The following is a 25,562-nucleotide window of genomic DNA, read 5'->3' on the forward strand; positions in this document are numbered from 1 at the left end:
TTATTGTTGCAATAAATTACAAATCTTTTCCATTTAGCTGCATAGCATGCTCTAGTAGTTGGCCGTCTTGCCTCCTTGATTATGTTCATGCAATCAGGAGGTAAGTTAAGGTATCCGAACTCTAAGACTTCAGGAGCCAGATCGCTAGGTTCATCTGATTGGGATCTGGGTGCCTGATTTCTCCATGGTTCTGAGTTAAAAGATGGGGCGAGAGGCGCAGCCTTTGGTGGGGAACTACTGAAAGTTCTAGAACGTTGTGTACCATGGCCGTCTTGCCCATGTGGGAGCAACCAGGATCATTGTGAGTGACTGCTGACGTAGTTTGCGTGCCACCAGCGGAATCAGTGGGGCTGGTGGAAAAGCGTACGCAAATCTGCCTGACCAGTTCATCCATATTGCATTGCCTTGTGACAACGGATGTGGGAACCTGGCAGCAAAGGACTGGCATTTTGAGTTTTCGTTTGTGGCAAACAGATCTACCTCTGGATGCCCCCATTTTTGGAAGAATGGTTGGAGAGCTTGAGGTTGAATCTCCCATTCATGTAGCTGTCGGCTGTGTCTGCTTAACAGATCCACTATTTGATTGTCTTTCCCTGGCTGGTGTTCTGCTAGGAGAAAAGTGTTTCTTGGAATTGCCCACCTCCATGTGCTCTGTGCTACGTGAGACAGCTGTGGAGAGTGTGTCCCTCCTTGTTTCTGGATGTAATACATGGCTGTCAAGTTGTCCGTCCGGATCAACACAGCCTTGTTGTACAAGTATTTCTGGAATGCTTTTTAGTGCCAGAAATATTGCTAGCAACTCTAATTGGTTGATATGCAGTGTCTTTTGTTTGATTGTCCAGAGCCCTTGGACTGTGTATTGAAGTAAGTGGGCTCCCCAACCGGTCAGTGATGTGTCCGCTGTTAGTACTACTTGTGGAACCAGCTCTTGGAACAGTCGCCCCTTGGAAAGGTTTTGTGGGTTCCACCACTGCAGAGAGTTGTAAGCGCGACTGTCTACCAACACTAGGTCTTTTAATTGTCCTTGAGCTTGGCTCCACTGCCGTCCTAGGCATTCTTGCAGTGGACGCATTCGAAGTCGGGAATGAGGGACAATGAATATGCAGGAGGCCATCTTGCCTATGAGCTGCATGAACACTCGGGCTGGCAAAGATTGTTGTGGCTGAAATTTTTGAATGAGAGTCTGCATGTTGGCTATCCTGGCTGGATTTGGATATGCCTTTGCTATTGAGGTATCTATAGTAGCCCCCAGATATTGCTGTATGTGGGAGGGCTGTAGATGTGATTTTGGGTAATTTATGGAAAAACCTAGGCTGGGTAGCAGCTGGAGTTTCTGAGACTTATGGCTTGCACACTGCGCGTACGAGTTGGCTTTTATGAGCCAATCGTCCAGGTATGGAAACATGTGGATGTGTTGCCTTCTGAAGTGTGCTGCTACTACCGTTAAACATTTTGTGAAAACTCTTGGGGCTGTAGTCACCCCGAAGGGGAGAACTTTGAATTGATAATGTTGACCTTCTATTGTGAACCTGAGGTATTTCCTGTGAGCTGGATGTATAGGTATGTGAAAATATGCATCTTTGAGGTTTAACGTAGCAAGGAAGTCGCCTTGCTGGAGTAACGGGAGTACTTGTTGTAGAGTAATCATATGGAAATGCTCTGAGTGTATGTATTGATTTAGCGGTCTGAGGTCTAGTATGGGTCTGAGGTATCCATCCTTTTTGGGAATTAGGAAGTATAGAGAGTATACCCCGTTCCTTGGTGTTGAAAGGGGACTTGTTCTATTGCACCTTTTTGTAGCATGGACGCGACCTCTTGTTGTAAACAATGTGATGTGTTCTTTGGACATAGGTCGATGTTTGGGTGGTATGTTGGGAGGAGTAGAAGTGAGCTCCAGGCAATAAGCATACTGGATAATTTGTCTCACCCACCTGTCTGTGGTAATGGAGTTCCAGACTGGTAGGAATTTTTTGACTACCTCCGACTGGTGTAGATGGTCTGGAGGGATTGTGATGAAGTCACTGTTTGGCGGCAGTGGAGGCTCTGATGTTATTGCCGCCACATCCTCTACCCTTGTTATTGTTGCCCCTATAACCTCCTCTGTTGGAGCCTTTATTAAAGGAACTTTGGGTGTTGCTTTTGTATGTAGAGGAAGTCTGATGTGTTGCCTCGTGCGGTGCCTCTGTAGGAGGAGCGACGAAAGGACCCTCTATGTTGTTGAAACTGCAGTGCGCCCATAGATTTAGCAGTTTCGGTATCTTTTTTCATTTTGTCTAAAATGGTATCTAGTGCAGGGCCAAACAGGAAGTCTGGTTTACTGGTTGGTTGAGGATGGTGGATTGCACCTCGTTCTTAAAACCAGAGATGCGTAGCCACGCGTGTCTGCGTAGTAATACTCTAGTATTAATGGACCTGGCTGATGTGTCAGCTGCGTCAAGCGCACATTTAATGGAAGCATTAATTATAAATTTGCCTTTCTGTATGAGGTTGTTAGCCTGAGCTTTGAAAGGTTCTGGCAGGTGTAGCAGTAAATCTTCAAGTTGATAGTAATGTGCTCTATCGTAGCGAGCTAGTAGAGCTTGTGTGTTCGCAATCCTCCATGAATTAGCAACCTGTGAGGCTACTCTCTTGCCTGAGGCTTCTAATATTTTAGACTCCTTATCAGGAGGGGGAGCATCTCCTGTTCTTTGTGAGTTAGCTCTCTTGCGAGCGTTTGCTACTACTTTAAATTTGCACATACCAGACATGGCAATTCCCACCGATGGTTCTCTGAGGAGCTCAAAGCATTAAAGCTGAAGCTACGCCAATTAGAACGTAACTGGAGGCGTGGTTACTCCAATTCGGACCAATTGTTGTTCGTGATGGCCCTTAAAGAATATAAAAATGCAATTGTTAGAGCAAAGGCCTCACATGTCTCTGAAAGAATTCTTTCAGCCAGTAATAAATCCAAAGAAGTCTTCAAAATTATGATTGACTTCTCATCGTATCACAGAGTTATACCCACCCAGGCCCCGACCCAAGAAACTTGTAATGCGCTTAATGTCCACAATTTTCTGAATAAAAAAGATATTAAGAACACCATTTCCTCCCCCATCTCTGCTAGTCTGTTAGACTCTCTCCCTCTTAATCCTTACTCCCTCACCCAATTCTCAGTTATAACCCCCAGCATTCTTTCGGAGCTTACAACCCGTATCAAATCAGGGTCTCCCAAGGACTGCTGCCCCCTTGAGTTCTTGGAGCGGTCTTTTCCTCCCTACCTGACAGCATTCTCCCCCTCCTGAACGCCTCTGAGTACTGGTACGGTCGCCAGTGCGTTCAAGGAGGCCATTTTAGTTCCTCTTTTGAAAAAACCGGGAGCCGACCCCGCTAACCCTGCTAACTACCGGCCTATTTCCCTCCTGCCCTACATATCTAAACTTCTGGAGGCTCATGTAACTACATGCCTGTCGACTTTCATAGAGAACTCCGGCTTTCTGGAACCTAACCAAGCTGGCTCTAGGCCAGCGCATTCCACTGAAGCGGTTATCCTGAAAGTCTTGGATGTCCTTCGGGGAATGAGACAGGGGGTCCCCACAGGCACTAGTACTCCTGGATTTGTCGGCCGCATTCGACACGGTGGATCATGACATTTTTCTCCACCGTGTCGGACAGGCTGGCATCCAGGGCCCTGCCCGTGAGTGGATTAAGTCCTTCCTCTCGGGCAGAGGGCAAACGGTCCATCTAGGCCCCTTTACAGCAACTCAGGTGTCCACGACATGTGGAGTCCCGCAGGGATCCTCCCTCTCACCTTTATTTTTTGACTACCTCCGACTGGTGTTAGATGGTCTGGAGGGATTGTGATGAAGTCACTGTTTGGCGGCAGTGGAGGCTCTGGTGTTATTGCCGCCACATCCTCTACCCTTGTTATTGTTGCCTCTATAACCTCCTCTGTTGGAGCCTTTATTAAAGGAACTTTGGGTGTTGCTTTTGTATGTAGAGGAAGTCTGTGATGTCTGTTTTCGGGTGTGGCTTACAATCACGAGCGATGCATGGGTTCTGCAAACTGTGAGGGGTTTTCACATAGAGTTCGAGGGAACTCCAGTGCAACACTCGTTGCCACGTCCCATCCAGTTTTCCGCTCAGGACTCCCTCTTGGTGGACGAGGAAGTTTCCTCCCTCCTCCGCAAAGGCGCCATTACCCGCACCTCTCGGCACCCCCAGGGTTTTGTAAGCAATATTTTCTTGGTCGACAAGACCGATGGGGGGGAAGAGACCGGTAATAAACCTTTCCGATTTTAATCAATGGCTTGTTTATCGCCATTTCAGAATGGAAGGGATTCACCTTCTCAGGGACATCCTCAGACCCTTCGATTGGATGGTCCGCTTGGACCTCAAGGATGCCTACCTGGTGGTTCCGATCTTTCCACCCCACCGGCGGTTCCTTCAGTTCCTCTGGGGTCCTCACACTTACGAGTTCCCTTCTCTTCCCTTCGGCCTCTCGTCGGCCCCTTGGTGCTTCACCAAGGTGCTCAAGCCGGCGATAGAGTTTTTACGGTCCAGGGGGGTCAGAATGATTGTTTATCTCGACGATCTTCTCTTGATAGCGGCTTGCCCGCGCAAACTGTCGGAGCACTTGCAGATGACTGTTTCTCTTCTTCAAGACCTTGGGTTTGTGATCAACGAGAAGAAATCTCTGCTGCAACCAACCCAGAACATTACGTTCTTGGGATTCGTCATAGACTCGACGGATTCCACTCTCAGTCTTCCGAGCAGGAAGGTCACCAAGATTCGTCACGAATTGCGGCGTGTTCTGTCCAGGCCCCAGATCTCCCTCCGGCAGCTGGCTCGAGTGGTGGGCCTTTTGTCCGCCTCGATTCAAGCAATTTTCCCAGGCCCTCTTCACTACCGGGCCCTCCAAAGCCTCAAGGGTCATTTCCTTCGGAAGGGGTATCCCTATTCCCACAAAGTCGGCTTGTCCACGGAGTCGTGGGCCGAGATCCAATGGTGGTTGGATCATATGGAGGCGTGGAACGGGAGAGCTATCTTCGGGTCCGCCCCGGACATTGTTATAGAATCAGATGCCAGCAGGCTGGTTTGGGGAGCCCGCTGTGGAGACATTTCTACAGGCGGGTTGTGGTCACCCGAAGAACAGAAGTTACACAAACTGTTTTGAACTTCTGGCGGGGTCTTTCGCAGTGCGGTGCTGGACGAAAGATTTAGTACAGTCTTGTGTGATCCTCAAGATGGACAATGTCTCGGCGGTTCGGTATGTGAACCATCTGGGGGGCACAAAGTCGAAGGCCCTGTCGGATCTGGCAGCAAGTTTTTGGCAGTATTGCCTCGACAATCAAGTCTCGGTCACAGCGGAATACCTTCCACGTCGGGACAACTCAGAAGCAGACTACCAGTCACGCCACTTCCAGGACTCCAGCCTTTGGCGCCTGGATCAGTCAGTGTTCGAGAACTTACGCTGCCTTTGGGGTCCTTTTTCGGTGGATCGGTTTGCCTCCAGGCTGGACCACCAGGTGCCTCGCTTCTTCAGTTGGAGGGCGGATCCCCTCGCTGCAGCGAAAGATGCGTTTCTCTAGGACTGGAAAACGGAACAGGGTTATGCGTTCCCACCGTTCGCAATGATCACAAGAGTGACAGCGCAGGTTTGCAGACAGGCAGCAGAGCTGGTGTTGGTCACCCCGCTGTGGAGGTCTCAAGTATGGTTTCCAGTTCTTCTGGAACTTTCTTGGGATTTTCCAATCCTACTCCCCCTGTTTCTCTCCCTCCTCCTGAACCCGAGCGGCTCTCTTCATCCTCTAGTGTCCGCGGGTTCACTGAGGCTAATGGCGTGGCGGATTTCAGGAGTCGCTGGGAAGCCCCTGGCCTTTCGAGAGAGGCTGAAGCCCTTATCTCTAAAGCATAGGCAGACAGTACTGTCAAGAGATATAGATCGGCGTGGCTCCGATGGACTCGTTGGTGTCTGTGACGGGGTGTCGATCCCTTGGGCTCAGACGTAGTCCACGTAGTCAACTTCCTGGCCCAGTTGGCCTCTGAGGGCCTGGCTTACCGGTCTGTTAACACTTTCCGGTCGGCGATTTCTTCCGGTCACCCATTGGTTTATCGATTGCTGCGTGGCATCCGTCTCTCGTTACCCCCGGAGCCCCACTATTCGGCGCTTTGGGATGTGATTCTTGTCCTTAATTTATTCCTATCCTGGCAGCACAATCAATATTTTCTAGGAAAGAGTTGTCTGCGAAGCTGGCCATGCTCTTGTGCCTCATTTCTTGTGGCGTGTGTCAGATGTGCGTGTTTTGGATATCTCTAGCAGAGTTTTTTCACCGGAGGGAGTGACGTTTACTCTACTCCGGCGCACAAAGTGTCATACTAGGTCTATTTCCTATCCGCAGTTTGCGGACTCACCAAAACTGTGTGTGGTAAATGTTCTTAAAGCTTATGAGGAAGTCACAGAGGAATTCCGTCCGCCAGGAAAGAGGCAGCTTCTCATTTCTCTGCGGAAACCCTTTAAAGCGGTTTCTTCTCCCACCATTGCTGGGTGGGTTCGTTCGGTGATGCAGGAAGCAGGCATCAGCCTTAGCCAGTTTGGGGCGCACTCCGCGAGGGGTGCTATGGCTTCGAAGGCTTTCAGTCTTGGTGCGCGCTTGGAGAATATTCTCAACGCGGCAGACTGGTCTTCAGATTCCACATTCAAGCGGTTTTATTTCAAACCAATCTTGAATATGGCAAACTGGGTTGTGGGCAAGCTTTGAACAAGCATAATCCTCGCCTCCAGTCCGGACATAAAATGAAAAATTTCCTAGCTAACGTAACAGAAAGTTTCAATTCTATTAAGGACTCGGAGGCGAGGATTATCCCGCCCTTCACTCCTGGAGGAGATCCCTCCCCGTATGTCAGTAAGTAATATGCTTCATTGTTTATTATGATAGTTTTACGACTGTTAACTTGGTTTTCTTGCACTGTCTTTATTGGATGTTTTCCTCAGTGCTCCCTCTGGTAATATGTTTCCTATTACCCCCAGGCTCGGATTCCAAGCAAGACACCTGATGAGTGGCTGAGTGGCTGTCTTCACGTTCAGAAAGAGGAGGAGAGGACACTGTAGAAGGACTATGTAGGGGCTTCCAGGGCCCTGATTGGACATTGGACTGTGCTAGCCATTGGCTGTTACCAGGTGTTGCTGGTTTTTTCTTGTTCAACTACATTTTCCCTGGGTTTCATGGGAAATGTAGTTTTTGTTATATCTTCGCTGTCGTGAATAAAGGTGAGAAAGAAGGCATAATCCTCGCCTCCGAGTCCTTAATAGAATTTAAACTTTCCGTTACGTTAGCTAGGAAATTTTTCATTATCACAAAAAGAAAAAAAAAACTACACTTACCAAATCAACTTTTTACTAGTTACAGCTTGAGAACACTTAGCATTCTGAAGACAATATAATACATGCAGAACTCCTCAAAGTCACCCATCAATTTCAAAAGTCCTTCCTTAATGTGTAAAGAAAAAAAAGAAAACAATAGTAAAAACACGCATCTACAATGCAATAGGTCTCGCATTTACGCGAGTTTGAGCTATTGGCATTGTAAATGACAATGTCTTATTTAGGTTTAGTTTTTCTAAAACATATATAAAAGGCATTTACAATGCCAATAGCTTAAACTCTCATAAATGTGAGACCTATTGCTTTACAAATGCTTGTTTACAAGAGAGGCAGAGAGACAGGAGACAGACAGAGAGAGGAGAGAGACAGACAGAGAGACAGGAGAGAGACAGACAGAGAGAGGAGAGAGGCAGACAGAGAGAGGAGAGAGGCAGAGAGACAGAGAGACAGGAGAGAGAGAGGAGAGAGACAGAGAGACAGGAGAGAGAGGAGAGAGACAGGAGAGAGAGACAGAGAGACAGGAGAGACAGAGAGACGGAGAGACGGAGAGACGGAGAGAGGGAGAGAGGGAGAGAGAGGGAGAGAGAGGGAGAGAGGGAGAGGGAGAGGGAGAGGGAGACAGAGAGGGGAGACAGAGGAAAGAGGAGAGAGAGAGAGGGGGGAGAGAGGGGAGAGAGAGAGAGAGGGGGGAGAGAGAGGAGAGAGGAGAGAGGAGAGAGGGAGAGGGAGAGAGGGAGAGAGGGAGAGAGAGAGAGAGAGAGGGGGGAGAGAGAGAGGGAGAGAGAGAGAGAGAGAGAGAGAGAGAGAGAGAGAGAGAGAGAGAGAGAGAGAGAGAGAGAGAGAGAGAAAGAGAGAAAGAGAGAGAGAGAGAAAGAGAGAGAAAGAGAGAGAAAGAGAGAGAAAGAGAGAGAAAGAGAGAGAGAGAGAGAGAGAGAGAGAGAGAGAGAGAGAGAGAGGGCGGGCAGGGGGAGAAACGCAAATGAGCAAGAGCAACGTTAAGCTAGGGGTCAAAGCACACCCTTTACAGGTAATCTGAGCAGAGGAGCAATGCGCAACGAGCTGCCACATTGGAACTGGAGAATTGCTCAGTAAAGCACTCCAATACCTTCCGGTGTGGTTCACGCTTGCAGTTGCAGGAGAGTGTGTCCAAAGAGACATTTGCAGCCAAAGACTTTCTTTCTTTTTTTGATCCGTTTCACAGAGGAACACATTGAGAAAAGAGGGTAAGAGAACCCTGTTGAAGTCATGGTTTTTAGCAAGTGAGCGGAGGAGCAAACCTAAAGTATATGTGTGTTTAACAAATGTTCGTTCTGAAAATAAACACGCCCGATCTAGTGGAATTCACATCACGCACCTTTGACCTCTCTAAAGGCATTGCTGAGTTGGCCCTTTCTGTCTCATAAGGCCACTGAAGAGCTCCCCGTTCGCTACGAGTTAAACAAGCCGCTACGAGTTAAACAAGCCGGTCAAAACTATACATGAGACTCTCCTGCAGTAAGAGAAACTCATTAAAGAAAATAGTGCTTACAGACTAAATAAGACGTACCATGTAACAACCAAAGTAAAAGGCCCAGTCAGTCCTCATTGTAGGTTACAAATGAAGACAAGGCAGTACTAAGGAGGGATCAACAAGCCTAATAACGAATCAGAAGCCAGCATTTATGAAGGACGATGACACAAGCCAATAGCAAATATGGGCGGAGAGTGGTCAGGGCTTCAAGAACATACTCTAATACAGAATTGCTCGCAGTGCATGAGCTGTCCATGCGTGACCTAAAAAAGGGCATGCCAGAGAAACGGTGGAAGACCTTTACACATGAGTTGTGAATGTTTTCACAAATTAATTTGTGAATTTATTGATATCTGTGCAAAAGCCTTTATAGATGGGTGCAGGAAGCTGTATGAAACTTATGTAGGGCTCGAATCACAAACATGTTTGAGCAACTATAGATAACGTAAATACCTTCATTAATAAGTAAGTATTAACACCGAGTCAGAAAAATCGAGAATAGTGTTGATTGTTGATTTTCACTCGCAAATGGGATTTGTCACTCTTAAAGATTTAACAGTACAACAGAAATTGTTCAAGATCTGCTCTCTGGGGTGGTTTTCTGGACACTTCAGAACGGTGGAAAGTTTGTGAGTATTTCCAACTCATTCCTGTTGTCAAGAACAGTAGTAAATGTATTTACATATTGGGGTTTTGGGGGTCCTCAACATTGGTGTTGGGATGGGGAATGGAGTTTCTCCAAGTGGAAAATAGTTTACCCATGAAAAAACAGAATAAATATTGACCGACGCACAGCAGCTTAACAGGAGTACTTCTGGAACTTTCAGAATACAGTGTGCTGACACCAAGGGAATGCAGCAACTCGCACATTCAATGCATTGCTGTATCATGGTATGCTGCAGCCTGCCCTGCAAAGAGAGGTGGGGCTCCTCTCCCGCCTCCCTGCCAGAGTCTCAGAGTTTTCCACGGGTCATTGCAAGAATTTCTTTTGTCTAAGTTGTGGTTGGATGGAAACACATACTGGAAATCAAAGGGGATCAAAATTGTTTCAGTCACAGGTTGTATCTAGGCTCAACTGCCCATCAGGAGACACAGATATACAGTAGACTGTGTCACTTCTATTTAATAACTTGAAATGTGAAATGGTTATATTTTTTAAGTTTTATGTACATGTATGCTATTTAGGTCGATGTGTGATTACACTGATCACGATCACGATCATTTAGACGGAACACAATGCAAACTGAGTGATTAATTATTGGCGTAAATTACTTTTTAAATTGAGGGTACCGTTGTGTACTGAAGGCACAGGGTTATCCTGTAGCTGTCCATTCTCTTAGCCTTAAAACGCCTAGGTGCTTTTTATGACTGACTGTCTATGTTTGTGTCTGTTTACGTACGTGGCCTGTGTTTGAGTTTTGCAATCATAGTGTGTGCCACCGCTTGCGAGCTTGTCTTCCCGGTAACATGATTCTTGCAGTCTGTTGAACAGCAATGTAGCACAGCACATTGGCAACAGGAAAAGACCCAAATCACCACACGCTTGTAAAAACATGAATGGCTACCTGTGACATCATTTCCCAATGAGAGCACTCAATACTATTTCAGTAGTTTACCGGGTATTTCACTTTCATGCAGTTTATCAAAAGAGGTTACGTAACAAAAATAAACTGCAAACTCGCTGTTACAGTGCACGGCCTTTAACCACTTGGATGCTAGGGCATCTCAGGGATTTATGTGTAATTTCTATTGAAATGAATGGCCACTCCATGACGAGCTGAGCTCGTCATGAGCATGGAAGGGGTTAACCACCCAAAACAAGTGCGAATTAACAAGTCCTTTGAGCGCCGCTTTAACACATTCACTTCAAACCGTCTCCTTTCCATAGTTTTAAAGTTAGTTTAGTTGAATGCTTCTGCGGAAATCGAAAATAATTTATGTTACCATAAGCTGAAGCCATCTTGTTTGCGGATTCCATTTTGTCAGCTATGTAATTCTTCTGTCTTCACTGTTGCTTGCCCTTCTATTCTGCTCGAGTCCTTCTGTACAGGGCCAAAGCAATGTATGTGCTGAGCAAAGGCCTGTAGCTGTTGAAATGCACCTGGTCCAAGATGTAACTGTTGAATATTTGCGGCTGCTGTAAACAGTTCTGTTCCCCCTCCCACTTTGCTGACTAAGTGATCTACCATCTGCCCATGTTTGTTGGTAGTTATTCTTGTGTATGCTTGTACCTTCTATTTGTAACTACATGCTTACTCTGCAACAAATTCTGTATATACGCACCATGGTCTGTGTATTCAATGTACTACCTCCTGGAACACTTGAGGGTGTTGTATGGACGTCGTCCCGCTCATGATTGATTAATAAACATCTTATTTGAATTCCAGCTTCAGTGGCAATCTCTATTTTGTTGGTCTAAGGACCCGTGGACAGAGAAGGGTGACCCCTGCACTGGTGTGCCCATTAAAAGGCCCATTTCCACACTTCCTGTAACGCATTAATAAAAATAGCACTTCCAGACTAAATAAGATGCACTATGCAACAACTGAAGTAAAAGGGACAGTTCTCATTGGAGGTTACAAATGAAGGAAAGATGGTTCTAAGGAGGGACTAACAAGCCTAATAACGAATTAGAAGCCAGCATTTACGAAGGACGATGACACAAGCCAATGACAATTATGGGCAGCGAGTGGTCAGGGCTTCAAGTACATACTCTAATAGAGCATGGCTCGCAGCGCATGCGCTGCCCAGGCACGACCTAAAGAAGACTGCACGCCATCAAGGTAAAAGTCATTTATCACACTTAACTTACAAGATGTAGGATTGTCCAACGAGTAAAATACTGTTCTATCCAATGACCTAATCTCAAAAGTCCTGTTCCTCAAACCTCTGTCAAGCCACATTATCCAATAACCATGCTTCACCACACTAAACTGGAGAGCTTTATTAAACTTATCTCCACAGTTGATGGGTCTGTGTATCACTTAAAACAAAGACACGCTGATTGCATCATTAAAGAGGTACTCACACCTAATTAGTGACAGAAAATCTATATATCAAAATAATCCATCAGGACAAGACTGATTGTGATTTGGCGGTAGTCTTACTTTCTGATAAATTCCTCCACACATCAAGACAAAGACTATTTTTACAGATGTACCCCTTATCTGATAAATACATATACATGTTAATTTTGTCTGGCGGTGCATTTATAAAACTTTGCCCCTGTGTACAGCTTCAGAATTTTCCCTTCTAATCATCCTTAGTTACACTCCAGAAACTTAAATACAAGTTTGGGAATTTAAAAAAGGAATACATATGCCAACAGGCACTTACTTATGGTACCAAAAGGCAAATTATGATTACAATTTAAGGGGCTTATATAGATAGGCCAGGAAGAATAGCTAATGGAGGAAGACTATGAAAATGTTTGTTTTCTTTGTATTTCAGATGTGGACACTTTATGTTGAATACTTTTTTTTTTTTTAAACATGCAACTATCCTATGAATGCAAACTACATAAACATAAATCGCTCTGATTAACTGTTACCTAAATCCAGAGGTTCATCCTTTCCTTTAAGAATGGCCTGCAATACTGGACTCTCCCAAGGTCCCCCATCTTTCATGATTTGGGTTACAAGTCTTAGTTCCATGTTTTCATACGGCAGCAAGATGTCATTGCAGTCCTGTAAATTAAACATGGTTTAGATTAGTGACCAAATTAATTACTGTACATGATATTAACTCATTTAAGGTTTTGCAAGATTTTACAGCCCAATAGTTGGTCTCGCATCATTATGACAGTCAACAGTACAATCTTTCCAATAACTATAAATGGCATTAAAAAACATAAGCTGAAGAAGTGGTTAACACGTACAAATAAACTGCTTATTCATAACTGAATGTCCCTAGTTGGTTATGGGCTTTGGATCCAGAAACATCACTTTTCTAGAAAGCACAGCAACTATTGTGATGCAGATCATATTGACAGGAAATTCAAAGTGTGGAGTTAATACACTTCCTGCTATTTTACTGGTGTAACAGAAAGGTGAGGACAACGTACTCATGAATTAAAAGAAGTGATCAGCAAATGTGAACTAAGATTACAAGTAACTTTCCCTACTCTCTCCTGTTAAAGCATTTTGAAATTAAACAACAGAATAGCAAGGTCCTCGCTAAACTTGAGGTACAGACTTCAACGAACAGAGAAATCTTTTAATGTGTTCATGCAAATAAGTTGTGGAGGTAGGTCGGATCCACAGAGATGTCCATTCTGGAGTCAATGCAATAGTCTTAAGAAAGGTGTGGCCTGATTGCCAGATGACCACACTGAAAAGTTTAGATTGGAATAAACAGTGGTTGATGCTTTTCCACTTGTGAAAAGAGTAATGGTCTACTACAAAGGGCCTACTCGCTTTTTGATAAGTAGCAATACAAAAACTACTCATCTAGGAACCAACTGTTTTGAGGGTGCTAAACTAATGCAACTCCACAGGAGCCCTTTTCTTGTCCTACAGCGAATTTGCAGATTTTTTTTTTATGATTTTGGCCACAGGCCTAGGAAGGTCATGGAATTCCTATCCTGCCTTCTTTCCCTTTTTTTTTTTGGCTCAGTGCTGCGTCCCAAGTCCTAAGATGGATGCCACCACATCCTTGTTGATGTGGTGGCAGCCAATCAGATCTCACCTTGAGAGCTGTCGGCCCCGCAGTTAGATATATACAAAGTTTTTGAGAATTGATTGCTCAAAAACTACTGAATAGATTTACACCAAATAACAAAAAGGACTCTTTCCGGAAAATGACTTCACTTTCTGCCAAATGTGGTGTAAAGTCGTTTGGGCTGTAGCGGCGTCTAAATGTTCCTATAGAAAAATAAAAGGGGAAAACACATTTTGAATCTCTCCCTTTTTCTCTGCTCCCTCGACGGATCACGCCAAATCTTTCCAGGATGTAGCGGACGTTAAAACAATTTTTTGGGGGAAAATATTGTGAAGATCCCGCAAATGCCACCAAAGACAGAAGTAAACCAAAAGATTCAATTTTATAGAAACACCATCCTAACTACCCAATGGCAATCGACATTGGGAGATATATATATATATATATTTCACCTTCTGTCCAAATGATAAACTGGAATATACACAAACCAGAATTGATCTTTTTAAACTTGTTGGAAAAATCAAGTTACATAAATTCTTTACATTGAAACCCTCAACGACGGAAGCAAAGAAAACAAAGAAAAAACTAACTGTACAAGCATCGGATGTTCTAAGTACAAAAGATCTGAATATTATCGAAACCATGACAGAATTGCAGACAGAACAAAATCTAGATAATTGCGACGACCCAATAACAAGAGCTAAAAGAACTAACATAGAACAACAAGCACCTTTGACCAACTTTAAGGCACCGTCACAATTTAATCCACAGATGCTATACGATGCTATCGACACCTTTTCAGACGTGGTAATTCAAGATCTGATGAAGTTCAGAACCACTGGGCAGAAACGGGCCCCTAATAAGAACAATCTCTCTAAAGCACAATCTAATGCTATACTGGACATTTGCAGAAATGACGAGATTATTGTGAAGCCCTCTGACAAAGGCGGAAATATCATCCTGCTTACAAGAGAACAATACTGCCATGAATTTTTCCGTCAGCTAGAGGATTCCCGATATTACATCAAGACTAATAGAGCAGAATATTTACAGAGTATAACAACATACCATGAGCTGTTGAACAACTGGCGTAATAGATCAATGCTGGACATGAATAAATATCTATTTTTAAGAAATCCAGAGCCTATAACACCAACTTTTTATCAACTACCGAAGGTGCTCAAAGACATTCATACACCACCAGGGAGACCGATTGTCTCCTCAAAGGGAGGACTCACTGAGAACCTTTCAACTTACATTGACTCATTTCTATAAAAATTTGTTGTGAAGTTAAAATCGTATGTGAGAGATACTAAAGACTTCATAGTACAAGTTGAAACTATTCAATGGGACACCACATATGTACTAATAACTCTCGACATCACAAGCCTCTATACATGTATTCGACATGCCCAAGGAGTTGAGGCTGTAAAAAACTTTTTAGAGAAAAGAGCTATGAAGTACACTGAACATGGAGTGATGTGAATTGAATTATTGGAATTTTGCCTGACACACAACATATATATATGTTTCAAAATGATCTTTTAAACAAATCTCTGGGACTGCGATGGGCACCTGCTTCGCCCCCAGCTACGCAAATTTATTTGTGGGCTGGTGAGCGGAGCAGGTGTCCCTTGCAGGCGACAATGCCAAATGGGCAGAACACATAGTTGTGTGGCGTTGTTATATCGACGACCTTTTCCTGGTATGGAGGGGCTCCTTCAAACAGGCAGAAGAATTCATTAGAGACTTAAATAAAAACAACTTAAACTTGAAGTTTACTTGTGAAATGAGTAGAAGTGATGTACACTATCTAGATCTGAGGGTCTTTGTTAATGAGGGAATACTTGAGACATCACTATATAGGAAGCCCACAGCGGGCAATAGTATATTGCACGCGAAGAGTAGCCATCCTCCTAAACTAATTCGTAGCATACCATATGGCGAGTTACTTAGACTTCGCCGGAACTGTTCACGAGATTCTGATTTTATAACTGCAGCTACAGAATCTATGATGAGATTTAAAACTAGAGGATATGACTCTACGCTTCTAGATAAGACCTTCAACAGAGTTTTAAAAATTCCTAGAAAGGACCTGTTGAATACGAAAGAGAAGACAGAGAAACCGGAAGTCACCAACAAGTTTAGGATGATATCAACTTTCTCGGATGATTCTAATCATCTGAGGAAAATACTCACCAGAAACTGGCATATACTACGATTAGATCCAACAATAGGGAAAGATGTCCCAGCACGCCCACTAATTACTTTTCGTAAATTAAATTCCCTTAAAAACAAACTGGTACAAAGTCACCTTATGCCTCCTAAACAAACAAGCACTGGCGTTGCCAATAGGTCTCGCAGTAGGAAAGTTGGAGCTATTGGTTTTGTAAATGACATTTTATATTTATGTTTTGTGATTTACAATGCCAATACTTTTAACTTTAGCATATGTGACACTTTTAGTATTTGTAATGTCACATGTTTTGTATTGCCTTTACTTAGATGTATTGATATTACAATTAACATTGGCTTTTAATTTTTTTAAATAATTAATACTTAAATAAAAGTGATTGTAACTTTTAATGGCAATAGCTTAAACTTTTGTAAATAACTGTTGTGAAGAATATGTTCAGTGACTAAAATCCAAGAACAGAAGGGAAATATTAACATTTTTTTGTGACATTTGCAATAAAGCTTCAAACATTGAGAGAACATATTTGAACCAGTGATGCTATGGTAGTGCTGAGTGATGCTGTGGTGGTGCTGAGTGATGCTGTGGTGCCCCTGAGTGATGCTGTGGTGGAGCGATAGATAGATAGAGGGCGATAGATAGATAGACAGAGTGAGGGTGATAGATAGATAGACAGTGAGGGCGATAGAGAGATAGATTGATAGAGTGAGGGCGATAGAGAGATAGAGTGAGGGCGACAGATGTGTGTGTTTGTGTGTGTGCGGTTGTGTGTGTAGTTGTGTGGGTGGTTCTATGTGTGGGTGGTTCTATGTGTGGGTGGTTCTATGTGTGGGTGGTTCTATGTGTGGGTGGTTCTATGTGTGGGTGGTTCTATGTGTGGGTGGTTCTATGTGTGGGTGGTTCTATGTGTGGGTGGTTCTATGTGTGGGTGGTTCTATGTGTGGGTGGTTCTATGTGTGGGTGGTTCTATGTGTGGGTGGTTCTATGTGTGGGTGGTTCTATGTGTGGGTGGTTCTATGTGTGGGTGGTTCTATGTGTGGGTGGTTCTATGTGTGGGTGGTTCTATGTGTGGGTGGTTCTATGTGTGGGTGGTTCTATGTGTGGGTGGTTCTATGTGTGGGTGGTTCTATGTGTGGGTGGTTCTATGTGTGGGTGGTTCTATGTGTGGGTGGTTCTATGTGTGGGTGGTTCTATGTGTGGGTGGTTCTATGTGTGGGTGGTTCTATGTGTGGGTGGTTCTATGTGTGGGTGGTTCTATGTGTGAGTGGTTCTATGTGTGAGTGGTTCTATGTGTGAGTGGTTGTATGTGTGAGTGGTTGTATGTGTGAGTGGTTGTATGTGTGAGTGGTTGTATGTGTGAGTGGTTGTATGTGTGAGTGGTTGTATGTGTGAGTGGTTGTATGTGTGAGTGGTTGTATGTGTGAGTGGTTGTATGTGAGTGGTATGTGTGAGTGGTTGTATGCGTGTATGGTGGTGGGGTTGTGTGTGTGTGGGTGTTTGGGGTGTGTGTGGGTGTTTGGGGTGTGTGTGGGTGTTTGGGGTTGTGTGTGGGGTTGTGTGTGTGTGGGGTTGCGTGTGTGTAGTTGTGTGTGTAGTTGTGTGTGGTTGTGTGTGTGGTTGTGTGTGTGGTTGTGTGTGAGATTGTGTGTGTGGTGTGGCTGTGTGTGTGATTGGGTGTGTGGTTGGTTGTGCGGTTGTGTGTGGTTGTGTGTGTAGTTGTTTGAGTGGTTGTATGTGTGGGTGGTTCTATGTGTGGGTGGTTGTATGTGTGGGTGGTTCTATGTGTGGGTGGTTCTATGTGTGGGTGGTTCTATGTGTGGGTGGTTCTATGTGTGGGTGGTTCTATGTGTGGGTGGTTCTATGTGTGGGTGGTTCTATGTGTGGGTGGTTCTATGTGTGGGTGGTTCTATGTATGGGTGGTTCTATGTGTGAGTGGTTGTATGTGTGAGTGGTTGTATGTGTGAGTGGTTGTATGTGTGAGTGGTTGTATGTGTGAGTGGTTGTATGTGTGAGTGGTTGTATGTGTGAGTGGTTGTATGTGTGAGTGGTTGTATGTGTGAGTGGTTGTATGTGTGAGTGGTTGTATGGGAGTGGTATGTGTGAGTGGTTGTATGCGTGTATGGTGGTGGGGTTGTGTGTGTGTGGGTGTTTGGGGTGTGTGTGGGTGTTTGGGGTGTGTGTGGGTGTTTGGGGTGTGTGTGGGTGTTTGGGGTTGTGTGTGGGGTTGTGTGTGTGTGGGGTTGCGTGTGTGTAGTTGTGTGTGTAGTTGTGTGTGGTTGTGTGTGTGGTTGTGTGTGGTTGTGTGTGGTTGTGTGTGAGATTGTGTGTGTGGTGTGGCTGAGTGTGTGATTGGGTGTGTGGTTGGGTGTGTGGTTGGGTGTGTGGTTGGGTGTGTGGTTGTGTGGAGGCTAGCCAAAATGACTATGTGAAAGTTTTAGTGATGGAAAAACGACTTTAATAAATGGCCCAAAAAAAAGCTATACAAATGACATAATTAGTTGGCAACAAACCAGCAAACCTTCTGAAGTGAGAAACCTCTAAAAAACTGCAAATTGTGTTCTGGCTTAGTTCAACTGCTGATTGCCATCTAATAGTCTATTGATATTTGAGTGCCTTCTCGTTGCCCAGCAGCAGGCAGTCCCAAGGACTGATCCCAGCCTCTGCTCCTGCTGTGTGATGAGCACTGACACGAACTTCAAAGGACCTGGATATGCTTGCAACCATCATTTTCTTTGGTGGTTGCTGAGCTTGTGGCTTTCTGTTTGTTTGATGCTTATGCTCGTATTCAGTCAGTGTATTGTATTACAACACCGTACTTGTTTCCACTGTTTGTGCATGTCTGCATAGGGAAAGATGCATGTTTAATAGTAACTATGGAAGGTTCACTGCATATCATAATATCCTTGCACATCACGCGCACCTATTAACGCTGCGTCTCATTGTAAGGATCTTCACGCGTTCCTGTTTCCGCGCCTCTCTTGCACGTCATCTGCATTGCCGCATGCGCGCGCATCCCTCACTGGGTATTAGCTGTATAAAATGATTACATCGATTCTTCTCAAGCATCTGAAGGGTTTAATGGAGTCGGTCCCAGCCCACTTTTGCTGGCGCTCAGTTAATTGAGGATCACCTGTGTCTTGAGAGGAGGAAGCCTCTTCGGTCCCCAGCAGATGCTGACACCTCATTACCTCTCGGAGAAGCCCCGCACAACTTCAAGTAGATTGATACATTTCATAAAAAGGATAATGCTAATGGATAAAGTGGTTTGTATTCCGTCTTTGGTTATGCTTTAATAAGCTCGGAAGTGAAAGAGTCAAGCAAATGCAGAAAACAGAAAAGAGCGAAGAGAATTGGGGAAACAAGAGCGGCCGGGAAACTGAAAGTACGGCCGGCCGGCCATGAATAACAAGCAAATGCAGAAAACAGAAAAGAGAGCGATGAGGGGTGACAGCCTGGCACATATGATGAAAGAAAACAAAGGGACGAATAAGACAGACAAACTGAAATGAAACAAACGGGTAGGCAAATAATCTGGAGAGACACAGTTGACACAAAGATATAGAGAAAGAGGGAGCTGAGAGAGAAAACAGTACAAGAGAGGGCACGTGATAGCGTGAGAGAGAATTAGGGAAACAAGAGCGAACGGGAAACTGAAAGTACGGCCGGCCAGCCATGAATAATTAGGGAAGGAGAAGCCGCAGAGCACACGCTTGGAGAAGGCCTTTGATGTGGTGGCGGCCGTGAAAAAATGCAATTAGGAGGGAGGGAGGGAGGCTGATGCGCGTGCTTGTTTGGTCATGTGATTCACGTGAACTCGAAGAAAACCGCACTGAAAAAAGCCTTAGTTTGACGAGTATTTTGAGCACTAGAATGCTCTCCATTTTCCATTCCTGCGGAATGGAAAAGGCGAGACCTAAAAATGAGTGGTACTTTAAAAGACATGAAAGGATTCTTCCCCTGTGGCAAATGCAGAGCTTGTGAGAACAGCAAACGAGTGTTGTCATATGAAATTCCTGGTATGCATACTCTCAGAACCATCAATAAGTTCATTACATGCCTGACCCCATACGTTGTGTATTGCTTGACCTGTCAGTGCGGTCTCAAGTATAACGGCAGTTCCATCAACAATGTAAAAATACGAATCTTGGAACATCAACGGGCCATCACCAACAAGGATACAACGTATCCGGTGGCCCGGCATTTTGCTAAAGAGCGCCAAAGTAATAGGGAGCTATTACAATATTTTGGCATAGACCATGTTCCAGCTAATCTGAGGGAAGGTGATAGACTAATGAGACTATGCAGACTAGAGTCACGATACATTATTGACATGCAAACGAAGAGTCCACAGGGGATGAATAGTGGAGAAGAATTGATGGTACATCTAAGCAAATGAAGAATACATTGCACTTCATCACTATCTTTAAGCGGATTCTGACACTTTTTACAGTTATTTATTCACCCCTCTCCTTGTTTCTTTTCCTATGACTCCTTTTTGTAAATTGTTTTGAATCAAGACAAGTCATCAAGAACATGTTCACAAATGAATATGCAAGAATGTCAATTATAGTGATTGAAATTGTAATATGCGCAATGCGATTGATGCTGGTGACATGCCGATACGCGGCTAGATAATTTGAGACACCAGCTTTTAGCGGCAGATCTGCAGATACACGGCTAGATTTAATATGTATTATATTATATATGTCTTACATCTGAATAACATTTTGAATGTAAATATTCAAAGATGGCTGCCACATTTGCAAGCGCGACAAAAGCGATTTTGAAACCGTCATTAATGTCAATGGGCATGATCGGATGACGTATTTAAAAATAGCCGCCTTACAGCGTTAGGAGTAAACGCTGATGAAGGACTTGCGTCCAAAACGAGTCTGTTCATACTGCTAACGGCGAAGTAAAGAAATACTGCCTTTACCCTTGGAGTGCTGTACTTTGTTCCATAAAGAGGACGGAGTTGGAGCCCTGATATTGACGCGAGTACCATCGCGTACAAGCACCCGCCTACGAGTGACCTGAGACTGTGTTGGTACAATTGGAGCGATAAGATATATATATATATATATATATATATATATATATATATATATATATATATATATATATATATATATATATATATATATATATATATCTACTTCTCTTTACTTCAGAAGGAATATATATATATATATATATATATATATATATATATATATATATATATATATATATATATATACACAAACACACACACAAATGTATAGACATGCACACACTGTAGTCTTCCAATCCATACTCACATTTTCTTTTTAGGTTTCGACTCCACTGTGCTTGGGAACTTCTTTTAATACAAACTTAAAAGCTTCCTCTCTTTCTGGCTTCTCATTGGTTCCTGTGCGTGCCACTTACCTTTCCTCCAATTCTATTGGCGGTACCATATTTTCTTGCATTTATCAATGCTTGTTCTTAGTCTGCTTCTCTTATCAGTTTCCTACTGTCGAAATACTGTTAACATCCACTTTGGTGGAACTATATTTTCATAAATGTTTGCCTTTTACTATTGCAGCATATTTATATCACAATTTATCACCCAGAGAGATTAAGTATTTTGCAAAGATTCACAGGATGTTGCGCGGCACCGCTGAGACTCTAAACAGGACCTCCAGCTCTCGAGTCAGCAGCTCTGGCCTCTGCACCACATCCTATCCACTCCTGTGTTATGTCAGGGAGCTCTTTCCTTCTCCCAGACAATGATTGATGAAAACGGCTCTTTATTCATTACATAGACGAAACCGATGCATTACCAATGCTTGTTAGGTTGGTTGTGCATTTGAAGGGGCACTCGCTGCTGGCCTCAAGCTTGTTTTCTGATATCTGCTCAACTGTATATCTGGAGCTAGTGCCACTTCTTTATGCTGGAGGTGCATTTAAAAATAAACGTGATAGACACAAGAGGGAGCTCGTGGCCTGAATTTACTTCCTGGAATAATTTGTTTTCCCACACGTTCAAGCCGGTCAACTAATAAAGCGTGTCGCCTGACTTTCAGCCTTCTTTAGGCGCCCATTAGGCTATAAACAGAGCTCTGATGGCAAGGTTTAACAGTCTCCTCTCACACAGGAATATGGGAGAGTTAGGGGCACGAAAGTGTCAAAACGAGAGTGTAGCATTTGGTAAGAAAAAAAGTAATTTTAGAACGGATTGAGAATAAAGTAAACATAGCTGTCAACATTTCTGATTGCTTGTGTGACATTTTCATAATTTCAGTGTAATTATGAGTGACGTTTAATGACTGAGAGACAACTTCTCCCGATCAAAATCAAGCAATGAAGACAATGGTAACATAAAAATCAGAAATTACACCTATTTGAGCAACGAGAAACTAAGATCTTAAAGCTGCTGCACAGCGTCCGAAATGGAAGGTGACTAACCTACTTCCCGAAGTAATTTTTAAAAAGACTCAATTTATGCTCATGATGACGCGCTCCAAGGTAGGATTCATTGGAGAAGAGTGCCTGCTTTAATGCCCCACGTGGTTGAAAGGGCTGAGGATGCATCACCCTACGAGTTTTGTGATGTAGCGCCTGTGTAAACCCTGCTCCTAACCTTATTCAGCTGTAGTGTAAGCAGTACCCCCTGACCTGTTTAAAGAGGAAAAATGCAGGCTTCTTGATAAAAGCTCTTAAACAGAGTAGGTTGGAAGAGCGGGTTTATTGGTACAACCATCAACAGCAAGCCACAGCAACTGACTCAGTATTTAGAATGTAATCATTCCATCAATGATGTAAAGTACACAGTGTTCCATTAAAGAGACAGTAACCATAACACATCCCCTAACCAACAATAAAAAAACAAAAGTAAGGAAATTAAAGGACAAAAACAGCATTAAAAGAAACAGTATAAAAATAACTTAATACAGAACATAATCCTTAAACTTCCTAGGAGCCAGACTTGAAGTACCAGGAACATTTTCTTGGCTACGACTAGAAGAAGTGCAAGTAAGACTGGAATAATCAATAGGCCCAGAACCACTATTAGGATGATTTTTAAACTCTGTACACTTTGCCAATCTAGACATGTTCCAAGTATACCCATTGTCTAACGTCACAACATTTTTCCTAATAGCAGTAATGATGAAAGGACCACTGAAATTGGAAGTACCCTTGTGACCATATTTTGGCTTCTTCACAAGAACACTATCACCAACATTCCATTTCCTAAATTTGACAGCCATCCTATCATCATAACGTTGTTTATACTTCCATTGATATTCCGCCAGCGCATCTCTCCTTCTCAGCTCATTCTCAACACTATCATCACAAACTCTCTCAGGAAGCCAAGCTGGGTTGAGCTTGGAATTAGCCATTCTCCCCCTCAATGCTTCAAAAGGAGACTTTTGCATGATAGCATTGGGAACTGTGCGATGTGCCCACCAGGTCTCCCTCAACACACTACTGAAAGAAACCTTAGACTGCAAAGCCCTTTGCGCACAACTCTTTACAACCCTGTTCATTCGCTCGGTAAGTCCATTCGTTTGAGGCGAATAAAGAGCTGTATTCTGGTGAACAATCCCAAGATCTTTAAGAAAACAATCCATCTCATTGGAGGTAAATTGTACCCCATTGTCAGTGAGCACATACTTAGGCACCCCTTCTGACGCAAATACATCCTTAAGAAACTCAATTATGGCTCTAGAATTCACCATACCCATGCATTTTGAAATCACCAACTTTGAAGTGCAATCCACCAGCAATACCACAAACCTCTCATGTGAGAGCATGAGCTCAAAAGGACCCGCTATGTCCAACCCCATTTTTGTCCAAACGGTAGCAGGAACTGCAACTGGAGAAAGAGGAGATTGGCTAGTGGTGTGTGATTTGTCATTAGCGGCACACAAATGACAATCCTTTACAACAACTTCCACCATCCGATCCATACCGGGCCACCAGTATCTCTCTCAGATGCGAGCCTTAGTGAGATTCCTCCCCAGATGGCCCTCATGAGCCAAATTAACAACTTTCTCTAGCAAATCACCTGGAGGTACCAGTCTGTCCCCTCTCAATAAGTTTTCCTGACAAAACGTTAAATCATTCCTAACCGTCCAATATGGCTTCAATTCATTATCCAGTTGATCATACCTAGGCCAACCATTTCTGATGATATCCCTCAAAGATTGAAAAACAACATCATTCACATCACAACTTAACCATTCATCCTTAGACAAAGAAGATTCCAGTCCCAATTCACACACTCCAAGCAAAAATCATCCCTTTCAAATCGGCAACCTAGATAAACAGTCTGCAGGCTTATTATTTTGGCTAGAAATGTACTGTACAATAAAATTAAACTCTTGTAGTCCTTCACTCCATCTCTTCTATCTAGGTGTCATATGATCACTTTGATGGCACGAAAATATCTGAACAAGAGGGCGATGATCAGACCTCACAACAAACGGAATGCCCCATAAAAAGAATTTAAAATGATGTATCAACCAAAATACAGCCAACGCTTCCCTCTCAATGCAAGAGTAATTCAATTCTGCATCCTTCAAAGCTCTTGAAGCAAAAGCCACCACAACTTCCTCCCCATTCACAATCTGAGAAAGTACTGCGCCAAGACCTTTAAGGCTGGCATCGGTAGTGACAATAGTTTTTAATTTAGAATCAAAATGACCTAAAGTGGGCATCCTGCCAATCTCAGTTTTTATTAAACTGAATGCTTCTTCACACTCACTAGACCAAGTGAACCGTACACCTTTTTTCAAAAGAGATCTTATAGGCTCAACAATGCTTGCAAAACCTTTAACAAATTTGGAATAAAATTTCGCCATGCCCAAAAAGGACTTAGCCTGGTCTTTATCTTCTGGAGCCGGTGCCTCAACAATACTCTCAGCCAACTCTAACTTCGGTTGTATTCCTTTTCCAGAAATTACATGTCCAAGATAAGTGACTGAATCCAAACCAATTTTGCATTTCTCTTTCTTAACTGTGAGTCCCTTATCAGATAACCTGTCTAACACTGATCCTAACACTGCATCATGCTCCCTTGCATCTACACCATGAATCAAAACATCATCCTGGAAAAACATCACATTCCGTAGATCTCCAAGAACCATTTTCATCACCCTTTGAAAGCTAACAGCGTCCGAGGCCAACCCAAAGGGCATTCTTAAAAACTGATAAGCACCAAGGGGTGTTACAAAAGATGTTAAATGTCTGGACTGTTGATGTAAAACAATTTGATGGTACGCAGAAGAGAGATCTAGAACACTAAAAATATTTGATCCTTTCAAGATACTGATCGATTCAGAAATATTCGGCAGGGGTTGCCAATCAACCCAAATACATTAATTTAAACCACGCAAGTCCACACACATTCTCACCGCTTTACCACCATCCTTGGGTGCTAAAACTATTGGACTCAACCATTCTGAAGACTCAATCTCTTCTATTACTCCCAATTTCAATAATCTCTCAATCTCCAGTTTCAAAGGCTCAATCATCATATTCGGAACTTTCCGAACTTTATGTACACAGGGTTTTGCTGAATTCTTAAGAATAATCTTGTGCTCAAATCCCTTTAAACATCCCAGTGTATCTGAGAACACTTTAGGATATGTAGAAAATATTTTATCAGATTCAGACACACTCTTGACTCCATCAGGAAAAGCAAAAGAAAGTAAGTCATCCATAAGCATGACTTGATCATGAGGATTTTTAGCACAAGGATTTAGAATTATTCCAAAATCATGTTGAGGTTTCCATCCCAGAAGATTATCTCCTCTAACAGCTACATAAACGTTACCAGTAATTTCTTTACCTCTGAAAGAAATCTTGGCTAC

General features: G+C 43.5%; 1 protein-coding gene across 2 annotated transcripts in view; it reads right to left on the bottom strand.

Annotated features, from left to right (window-relative positions):
- LOC147697187 (uncharacterized) overlaps nucleotides 1-25,562 on the bottom strand; it is a 316,314-nt gene that overhangs the window by 141,749 nt on the left and 149,003 nt on the right. For both annotated transcript variants that reach the window (XM_086934257.1, XM_086934256.1), the window contains exon 4: nucleotides 12,421-12,556. In XM_086934257.1, the coding sequence (XP_086790383.1) occupies nucleotides 12,421-12,556 (136 nt within the window). The remainder of the gene's footprint in view (nucleotides 1-12,420; nucleotides 12,557-25,562) is intronic.

Source organism: Lissotriton vulgaris, chromosome 8 (genome assembly GCF_964263255.1).
Source record: "Lissotriton vulgaris chromosome 8, aLisVul1.2, whole genome shotgun sequence".
Taxonomy (NCBI): Eukaryota; Metazoa; Chordata; class Amphibia; order Caudata; family Salamandridae; genus Lissotriton; species Lissotriton vulgaris.